The sequence below is a fragment of the Gadus morhua genome, chromosome 10 (genome assembly GCF_902167405.1).
Source record: "Gadus morhua chromosome 10, gadMor3.0, whole genome shotgun sequence".
NCBI lineage: Eukaryota > Metazoa > Chordata > Actinopteri > Gadiformes > Gadidae > Gadus > Gadus morhua.
In genome coordinates, this window is record NC_044057.1 from 19,083,947 (window position 1) to 19,094,335 (window position 10,389).

The 10,389-nt window shown below is 41.0% G+C and overlaps 2 protein-coding genes across 2 annotated transcripts; both read left to right on the forward strand.

Annotated features, from left to right (window-relative positions):
• The first annotated feature begins 2,624 nt into the window (after window positions 1–2,624).
• Window positions 2,625–6,336, forward strand: arl13a (ADP-ribosylation factor-like 13A). Its single transcript, XM_030367746.1, has 7 exons — window positions 2,625–2,732; window positions 4,360–4,476; window positions 4,605–4,675; window positions 4,821–5,073; window positions 5,251–5,356; window positions 5,761–5,972; window positions 6,210–6,336. Exons 1-7 carry the CDS (start codon window positions 2,716–2,718, stop codon window positions 6,334–6,336), a joined length of 903 nt encoding a protein of 300 aa, XP_030223606.1. The 5' UTR covers window positions 2,625–2,715.
• An 822-nt stretch (window positions 6,337–7,158) lies between these two features.
• Window positions 7,159–10,231, forward strand: tmem35 (transmembrane protein 35). The gene is made up of 2 exons (XM_030368849.1): window positions 7,159–7,959; window positions 8,885–10,231. The coding sequence occupies exons 1-2, from the start codon at window positions 7,834–7,836 to the stop codon at window positions 9,248–9,250; spliced, it is 492 nt and encodes a 163-aa protein (XP_030224709.1). The 5' UTR covers window positions 7,159–7,833; the 3' UTR covers window positions 9,251–10,231.
• The last annotated feature ends 158 nt before the right edge of the window (window positions 10,232–10,389 follow it).

A 10,389-nucleotide genomic window follows, 5' to 3' on the forward strand; every position in this document is an offset into this window, starting at 1 on the left:
GTCTCATACTTCCTACCCCTATCCCACGAGAATAATTACATTGACAAGGAGGCCCAAAGTAGTTTTTGACAAAATTATGACGAAGCAATATCTGAAACAAGTCACGGCAACGGATATCACTCTATCGAAAGTAACTCCCTCTCTCTCGCTGCTAAACCCATGGCCCGTGGAGTCCCGCCCCCTCTCCTGAAATAACGCTAATTTGTAGTATTATTTGCGTGTCGGTTGGTCCGTCACCACTCGCACTGTTGCAATAAATAATATCTTTCAGTACCAGAGATGGCGCCATCAGCCAAGTTTGTTTTGGGTGTTCGATTGAGCTTAAAACGGCTTTTTTTAAGAACAGCTAACAATACACACCCTCGCATTGTTGACAGAATTAGGTCTTTATTTAAATCACAGTAATGTGTTATGTCGTTTTCAGTTAATAAGACGGTGTATTCAAATGTATTAGACAGTATGTATAAAGGGATCAGCTACTCAATGTTTCTATTAATATCTTTAAATGTTTCCAGGAGTCATACAGATTTTCCTGTGCTGCAGTTTGCTCCATAGAAGGAAACTTGACATGTATACACTGAATGTTTTATGAGGAAAAAAAATACTTTGCATAGATAATACTTTGTACAAAAAAACACAAAATGTATGGGCTAGTAAAAGGACTGCAAGCAGTTTTGTTTTAAAGTAGTCAAGTGGCACCTCCTGGTTAGTCAATTGTAATGCAAAACTTGGTAACTATATAATATGTAATTATATTAAATATAATACCATTGTGGGTTAATGTAAGAATATATCAATAAATGTAATATATTAACTATTCCAATAATATATTAAAGGTGTAGTGTGTAGAATTCAGCGGCATCTAGTGGAACGGAAATGTCATGTAATATTCACAAGCTGTAACCTCATCTCTAGATGCCACTAAATTGTACACACTACACCTTTAATCTAACCGTTGATCTATTATGTTCCTATATTTTTCCATTAAATCGTATGTTTGTATCCAACATCTCAAACCAAATAAAGACCTTTCTATATTGTTAACCGCCATGGCTCATTTCCAACATAGTTCAGACAGAGCTCATTTTCTCTCCCTACCTCTCTATATCTCTCTATCTCTCTCCCTCATTCTCTATATCTCTCTCCCGAATCACATGTAACATGAACCATGATGCGAGCGCAACAGTGAGCTGTGGTCAGTCAGTGACTTCAGAACGCTGGGCCGTTGTGTCACAGGCCCAGTGTAAAGCCAAGAGGGTGTGGCATTCAAACATCCAGCATTGGATTTAAGGGTTGCTGCCTTCGATCAAAAGCCGACCAGCTCATCCCATGTTAGGAAAAGCATTTAAAACCATTTTCGAATGAACTTAACGAACGCAATGATTGCGGATGGAAGGTGAAGAGTGATTATTTGCAGAAATACTAAACAAACAAATGTCCTTGAGACCATGGGTCGAGATTGGTAGTCAAATATTTGTGCTCTATTTTTGCAAGCAGGGTGATGTAGGGCAGGGTGTCTACTATACAGAGCATGTGTGTGTGTGTGTGTGTGTGTGTGTGTGTGTGTGTGTGTGTGTGTGTGTGTGTGTGTGTGTGTGTGTGTGTGTGTGTGTGTGTGTGTGTTTGGGTGTGTGTGTGTGTGCGTGTGTGTGCGTGCAAGAGAGGATTTAAGGCGTGAAGGAAAGACAGGGAGAGAGATAGAGACAGACACACAGCGAGACAGGGAGAGAGAGAGAGGGAGGGTGAGAGAGGGAGAGAAGAGAGAGACAGAGAGACAGAGAGACAGAGAGACAGAGAGACAGACAGACGGACAGACGGACAGACAGACAGCCAGACAGACATACAGGCAGACAGAGAGAAATAGGGAGACAGTGAGAGATGCTATCACTACGATAGTTTTGCATTCAACGACGTGCTTGCCGCAGGGAGACGTCATTATTGCTCCCAAGCCAAGTTGCTAAGCATGCTAAGTATTTCTCTGCCGTATAATTCAACAACGAAATAGGACGCCATCTAGTGGTAAATAATAGTTGTTACCAAAATAAAAGCTGAGGAAAATTAGGGTTCAATTGTTTACCACCATGCATTTAATGTATATACAAATATAGGGTAATTGTATAATTTAACAGGCTAATTTAATGATTTTAATGATATTGTGTTATCACATAATTTATTGAGAAATAAAAATGACAAATCATTTGATAAATCAGTACTTAATAAATCTATTTCTCTGTTATTCATGAAATGATATCTCCAGTCGGCGTGACCAATGAACATACATTATGTCAGTTTTCTTCTCTTATAAAAACTTTGGGGTCTGGGACATCACATGACCACCGCTTTAACTGCATTTCGTATCTTCTGTGCGTGGCTGAATCAACACAGCCTAAATCCATCCAAATCCTCTGACCTCGCGGGAGCCACAGCTTAACGACATGACAAAAGCATGGCCGATCACAACAACGTGTCACTGATTTGACCAAAGGGTAGCCTACTTTTAGTGTCCATGGACACATGTAGCATGCTGCAGTTGGGGCCAGGAAATAAAAATAAATGTCTCTCACGCCAAACAATGACGTTGGCAGCGATCCCAGGTGGCTCTGGGATTGGTCCGGTGGCTCCTCCCACATGAGGTGACCGGGGGGTTTATCCTAAACCTCATTAGATGTACAGGTAGTACATGATGTCAGTAGAGCGCTGGACACCAACACATGCATGGACATAGATCTTCTGTAAGTATACACATTTGTTATCTATTTTGATTTAACTCGACATAGTGGACGGAATATTTATTTGTGTTACATTTAACCAAGGGTATAATTGATTGAGAAATGAATGCAGAAGTGGGATCTCCCCTAAATATTTGATAGCCGTCGTGTCATAATATCATAACCTTTTTTTTTATGTTACAACAATGATTTTTTTTTGTATAAGATAAGAAACCCGAATAATGAATCCATCCTTAGTTTCCAATGACTCTATTCCAAGCTACAGTGTCTCAGTGTTTGTATGTATTTACATTTTCCAAACAGGCTATCAAGTTAAGAGAGTCAAGCCAGTGCGGTCCCAATTGATTAGACCTATTATCCCAATAGTTGATTCTAAATGTATGATCATGAACACCTTCTGTTGGGATTTTCTGTGTGCATGTATGTGTTGTGTAAGTGTGTTGGTAGTTGAGCGATAATGACTTCATTCAATCATGATAATTAGGCATTCAATACTACAACAACATCAACAACAACAACAACAACAACAACAACAACAACAACAACAACGACCACTACATTTAATTTGATTGTATAAACTCGTTTCTTACTGATACTGTTTCAATACAAATTATAAACTATTACCCCCTTTCATACGACGCCCATATCAAATTCTCGTAATAACTATCCCAAAAAAACCAGACTGAATTCCACATTGAATTATCATAACCTCCTAATGACATATGACTCTATGAATGTCTGCTTCCTCCGGACTAAACAGAAATACCTTCATCTTGTTAACAACATTATTTCACTCAGGGCTTAGGCAGATTAAGAGACCCAAGCAATTGTCTCTGCCATTTGGCAGAGACAACTGCTTGGGTCTCAATATTAAATATTGGGTCCTAATATTAAATATTAGGTCTTATTTAATATGTACTGTGTTCTAAGTACATGGTGTCCCTAAGACAAGCCTGGTGTGTGTCTTAGAGTAGGCCTCCAGGGAACCTAGATCACTAAGTGCAGGTGTGGGGTGCATTGTTTCCAATGTAATGAAGCAGACATATTACACTCAGGGACTGGTGAACGAAAGTCAATTACGGTTTGGGCAACTGCCTTCAATGCCTGCTTCGTTATTTTCTCAAATTGTTCGGCCACCTCTTCACCTTATGACATTTTATTGTCCATGGCTTTCGTTGGCCATCTCACTGCGACACGCTACTTATGCATAAGTCTGGACTCTAGAATGATAACGTGCAGCTACTTAGTTGTGATCGGACACTGAGCCAGTCCCAGAACACACAAACAGCACAATCTCATGCGCACCACGAATGATGCACAGAGAGGGACATTCTTTTGACAGCTCAGCAGGATTTGTCCTGGTACATACGAAGGCCATTACACCACCGTCTTTGTTTTGAGTTGTGTCTCTGTGTGCTGGCGTGTGTGTGTGTGTGTGTGTGTGTGTGTGTGTGTGTGTGTGTGTGTGTGTGTGTGTGTGTGTGTGTGTGTGTGTGTGTGTGTGTGTGTGTGTGTGTGTGTGTGTGTGTTTGTGTGTGTGTGTGCATGTGTGTGTGTATGTGTATGCGTTCATTTGTTTGTCTGTGTCTCGCATCAAGTCATTAAGTCATTAAGTCTGCAATCTGCTCAGATACAGGCTACAGAGAAGATGGTGGCCACTGTGCTCACCTGGCCCTCCTCATCCAAACATGTTCAATCTGATGAGCAATTGCTACAGCTGGCTGTCCAAGTTACAGGAACCAATCAGGTCAGGATATGCAAATTTTACATCGACCTCCTGTTTGTAAAAGGTATCACTATGTTGAGCCTTAAAATGGCTATGAAGCAAAGATTCTTGATCGAGTGAATTGTATGTTTTGCCCATGTTTAACACAGGAAAGTGACCATACTGGTAGTTGGTCTTGACAAGGCGGGAAAGACATCTTCAGTCAGGGGTATGCTGAGAGGTAATCAAATAACTTATGTTCAATATGTATACTTTTCGACACATAAAAAAATTATTAAGAATGAACAAAAATGAATAGAAAGTGCAGGTGTGAAAAATTCCACACAATTAAAATGACCGCCCTTCATGAATCATGTCTTACTCAGTGCCCTTAGGTTTGAACACGAGTCCGACTCATGGCTGTGTTCGCTCGGAGCTGAGGGTGGACAATTACCTGGTGAGCCTGCTGGATGTTGGCGGAGCGCCTGAGTCCCGAGCGGTTTGGAGGGAGGTCTACGGAGACGTCCATGGGATCATCTTCGTTGTTGACTCTAGTGACAGGCAGCGGATAAAGGAGGTCAAGGATGTCCTGTCGGAGATGCTGAAGCAGCCCAGAGTGGCGGGAAAACCGATATTAGTGTAGGTCAAAATTTAAATCCGGGAGGGATTCTGTTTAGGGTGTTTAGCTAAAGCATCATTTGGCTCTTGCACAGTCGAACAGCGCCCTTTTGTGGCCAATTAATGCAACTACCATTTCAGTAATTACAGAAAACATTGATCATTCTTTTATGTGATAATTCGTTGTTATTGTTATAGATTGGCCAACAAACAGGACAAAGTGAACGCTCTGCTGGGAAGTGAGCTGATTGAAGTACTCTCTCTGGAAAAGCTGGTCAACCAAAGCCGCTCTCTGTGCCATATAGTAAGTGTTATCCTTAACATCCATATTAAATATATCCACAATATTTCTCCCCAACACCCAAACAAACACACACATGCACATATATCGATCAATCAGACTCATTCTCACTGCTTCTCAATGTCACATCAAAACCCATTGGTTTGAAGTTGGCCTACTCGGTTTGAAACCCATCTGCCCTGTTCTGGTGTCTGTTTCCTGTTTACCACTGTTGATGTGTCTCTTTCAGGGGGCTTCAAGGCACCCACAAATACAAATCATTATGATGACGGTTGATAATGATGACGATCCTTCTTTTCATTATTTCCGTTATTATTATTAATAACAACATTCATATTTGGACAATCAGTTTATAAAATATATTCAAGCCAAGATGGTTATTGAACACTCTCTCCCCCCCTTCTCAGGAGCCTTGCTCGGCCTCAACGGACCTGCGGCGCTGGGCCGACAAGAAGACCCTGCGTGGGCTCCAGTGGCTGTTGCGGGCCGTGTGCCTGGACTACCCGGAGCTGTGTGCCCGGGTAGCCCAGGACCGCAGGAGGCCCCTGGCTGCCCCGGGTGACACGGACAAACCTCGCAGAGCGGAGAAGGGCCGTCGAAAAAAAACCAAAGAAGAAAGGTCAGAGGCCATTGGATTGAGGCCTTTGTATTTGTCCCCTAACAGCTCAGCATGCAGGAACCTTTTATTCACTGTTCCATCTACTCAGTTCCATCTACTGCTAGTTTTGATTTGATGATGTAGCCGATTGTGATGGTTCCCCTTTAATGAGAAAGGAACAACACACCTAAATCATGTGCTGATAAAAGGGGCCGGATTACTATTTCTAACCTGGTCAATTCCTGTGTTGTGTGGCAGGTTGCCCTCAGGCCAGTCTGACCTGCGGCAGGAGCACCGCCCTAAAGAGAAGGAGAAAATGCTCAAAAGTGCAGGCAAAATGCAGCCTATTCGAAACATGCTAAAAAAGGTAACAACAAACAACTAACCGTCTCACGTCACATGTCCACTTGTTCGTCCATGGCAACACAGAATCTCCCAATTAAGTTTTTTATGATATAAAACTGCCACTGAACAGCTTATGTACATTTTGTTCACAGGAAAATACGCTGAAAAAGAAGTTGAAGAGATCAAAGACGAAACAGGTGAAAATTGAAGATGATATGGAGACACAGTTGAGGGAAGAACCGCAGCAGAATGACGAACACGAGAGCAGTGAGGAAGGGCAGGAGGTGTCCGGGCAGAAGGAGAAGGCTAGGAGTCCATTGATCCCTCCGAAAAAAGAGAAAGGCAAACTCAGACGCAAGAAAAAGGTCAACGAAGACAAGCCAATTCAGGACGTGCCACAATCACCTGAGGAAAATGAAGAACTATCCACTACAGGTGAGTGAATCGAATGGAAAGTTAATAGTATAGTAGTTATAATACAAACATTATTGAATAGGAACCCAAACTTAAATAACACATGATCATGTCTCATGACTAGCTAAAGAGGAAACAAGGAAGAAGAAGAAGAAGAAGGTGGTTAAAGTCAAGCGAAAGAACAAGATCAACACAGAGGACACGCCTGCTGATGCCCTGTCGTCTGGTCACCCACAGGTGGACCTGTCTGCTACTCTTGGTGAGCCCCAACTCCCTAAAATCTTAAACCCAAATTCAGCAGAGCACATTTGGCACCCTGGTCTGAATATTGTTTCTCCCTGATAGATCTGTACCGTAAAGCCATCCTGACTATGAAGGAGAGACAGGATCTGGGCGAGTGACAGTCCATATCTGGGCGAGTGACAGTCCATATCTGGGGGGCATGGAATAGCTTTTGGTTGTTGATTTATTGTTTGATTATTGTTTGTTTTTATATGAATGAAAATAGTGTACAGGCAATACATTTTCCAGACATGCAAGGAAAAGAGTGGAGTAGCCTTATTCATTAAAAAACGTTTTTTCTACCGTTATAATGTCTATGCCTGTATACGTAGTTATTCTAACATTTTTTTAGGCCTCTACCAATAATGGAATATATTTGATTTATTTGTTTGTTGTACATTTCCAGACTATTTCCTTTTGTTATTTGAAATTTGAAACCCTACTTAAAATTCATTTTGCCTGCAATTTAGCTATATGGGATGTTGTCTTACAATTGTAGTACATTCTAATGGACAACGCATTTAATGTTTGATGGGGACTGCCAAACGAACAGCTATTGTAGAGGCGCCGAATTTGGTGGCACGGTGCGATCATGGATGTATTCGTACAGTTAGGCCTATTACGCATTTGCGATAACATCAATGTATTCAATCGGACATGAGTAAGAAGTCATTTCATCCAGCCGTGATAACAGGGTCGCGTTAATCGCCATTTTTGTTGCACATCCAGAAGCCCACTCCCCCCCTCCCCCACGCAAATGTATCCAATGCGTTGACGGTAGTGGGGCTTTCATCACTTCAATGTGGAACAACTGCCTCGGTGCTGGCGGGACATAGCCTATATGAAGATGGCTTCACCGAGGACAATAACCATTGTGGCCCTTTCGTTTGCTCTGGGTCTATTTTTTGTGTTTATGGGAACCATTAAACTCACCCCGAGGTTAAGCAAAGATGCATACAGTGAAATGGTAAGTGATGTGTTGCAACTAGCATTTGGGTGTAGGAAAGGCCATTGTCCTGTGCTGGGTAGGACAACCAGGGGCCGTCTACTGCTTGAATAATAGACTGTTAGCTGACCTACAATGTGTATAAGATTTCAATCAGAAAATATTTTCGGTCGTTCTAATAAATACGATTTTGTCAGAACATGCTGTACTGCAGCTCAGTCAAAAACGCTGCACGACCACATTTCCAATTACAATTTGAATTAATGAATCGCAAAAAATCTAAACACATGCAACAAATAATCCTTGATATTCAAGCGAACGACCAAGAAAAAAAAATATGAATGTCTTTATGGTTTAAGATTGGGTCTATGCGGCTGGGGGTGGGGGGGATATTTTGGATTAAAAACGAGGTAAAAAATAAACACTATGGTATTGGGCTGATTTATCCTATTGGCACTATTGCATGGCTAACAGGTAACAGTTAATAAAAGCATAGGGGTTTGCTGTTGATTCGCACGGTTTGTGGTTAAACAGACTATGGGCAATGGCGGCGCTCTATTCATTCGAGCAGTTTCTGTGAGATGCACCTGCTGTTGTGAGCGTTGCGTTGAACCTGTGCGCGGTCACGTGAAGGGGATTCATTTCCGACTAGGTCAGAATAAGTCAGAACATCGATGCTGTTGTCAAAGAGGCAATGCATGAAGCATTAAGGGGTTATTCCAGGTGTAGATGTATGGCGACGTTGTGACATGTTAGGTAAAATATGTCATGATCTCATACCATGCAAAACGACATGATAGGGCATGTTTTTTAGTGTTAATGGAGAGTTTCCCAATTTAGGCTTTGTGGATGGGAAAGCATTGATGGGGCATGTATTTCAATAAAAACAAAGCAGTTGCATCATCTGTAAATTCTCTGTCGTCATCATTACTGTTCTTCTTTTCAGAAAAGGGCATATAAAAGCTATGCCAAGGCATTGCCTGGTTTAAAAAGGATCGGCATCAGCTCAGTGCTGCTTCGCAAGATCATCGGATCCCTGGAGGTGGGCTGTGGCGTTGTCCTGACCCTCGTTCCGGGAAAACCCAAGGATGTGGCTAACTTCTTGTTGCTGCTAGTGATGCTGGCAGTGCTCTTCTTCCATCAGCTGGTGGGAGACCCTCTGAAACGCTACGCCCACGCTTTAGTCTTTGGCATTCTGCTCACCTGTCGGCTCCTCATCGCTCGCCAGAGCGACGAACGTCCCGAAAGGGAGGAGAGTCGAGAGGAACCACACATCAATGAGCAGGAAAAGAACAAGGTCAAGCAGTCTTAGTGCATCACTTTGACTTAGGGCACACTTACAGGGAAGGTGGGAACGTTGCAGTTGGCCTAATGCTGATTTTTAGAGGGGATGTCAGGTCACTAACAAGAATATCATATTGCCCCTGGTCCTATCCGGCGGGCTGACAGATACATCACTGGTTACACATTCACCTACTCTTCTGCACTCTTGTTGTGAATTCCAAAACTCTTTTCCCATGTTGTCTAGTCATACCAATGGACAATCATAACTGTGGAAAATGTAATGGAATTGTTTTACTGTCATGCAAAATCTTTTATTATTTTTTCTTGTGTGTATTTATTTGACAATGAAGTGACTTCTGTTTTTATTTTCTAATCTGATATGTATTTTTGTGAATCATGTTCAGTTATCAATTATATATAGATTCAAACAATGTTTAAGTATCCTTAACATTGATGATATAGGGAAAATGATACAAATCAACCTTGTTATAAAATATTTAACCATGTTTCATTTGGCATAATGATTAGTAAATTTAACAACATGACATAAATTGGGAACGTATATTATTAGGTACAATATCTTAAAGTTGATCCTTAATTTAGAAAAAAAACATTGAATATCATTTACATTTTCTTAAAATGATATGCATCTCTATGCATGGGATTATCCATGATGCATAAACTGAAAATCGTATAATTACTCATTTCAATATCCAATGCTGAGTTGCTATGTGTATGACCGGAGGTGTTGTTTCTGTGACATAGCCTAAGTCTATATTTTCCTTACAGAGAATTGGATGTTGCCTTTGAAATAGTTATTGTTTTTTTGTACTGTTAATTGTTAATCAAGTGTTATGTTTACTTGTCACAGTTGTTTAATTTTGGTCTGAAAAGCATTCCTATTACAATTCTTCTTTTGGAATGAGGTCTTAGTTGAAAATGTGTTTCAACATCGACTCTTTCTGTCAAATGAAATTGGCAAAATAAAAAAATAACAAATAGAAGGGCAGACTGACTTTCTTTTTAATATATAATTCAAAAATGCACATAATAACATGGGAGTTTCTGATTCATGGTTTTGGTATGTTAAATAGCATCAAATATTGTTGCTTTGTGTCAATAAAAAAATGCTGCCATTATCCATCAGATCTAAAGGTATTTCGGTAA

What these genes read in the sequence shown, in the direction of transcription:
- arl13a (XM_030367746.1), top strand. An exon ending in AAGTTACAGGAACCAATCAG is followed by an intron (nt 4,477 to 4,604) that starts GTCAGGATATGC and finishes TGTTTAACACAG; the next exon opens with GAAAGTGACCATACTGGTAG. An exon ending in GCGGGAAAACCGATATTAGT is followed by an intron (nt 5,074 to 5,250) that starts GTAGGTCAAAAT and finishes TTATTGTTATAG; the next exon opens with ATTGGCCAACAAACAGGACA.
- tmem35 (XM_030368849.1), top strand. Translation starts at nt 7,834, where the DNA reads ATGAAGATGGCTTCACCGAGGACAATAACCATTGTGGCCCTTTCGTTT. An exon ending in AAGATGCATACAGTGAAATG is followed by an intron (nt 7,960 to 8,884) that starts GTAAGTGATGTG and finishes TCTTCTTTTCAG; the next exon opens with AAAAGGGCATATAAAAGCTA.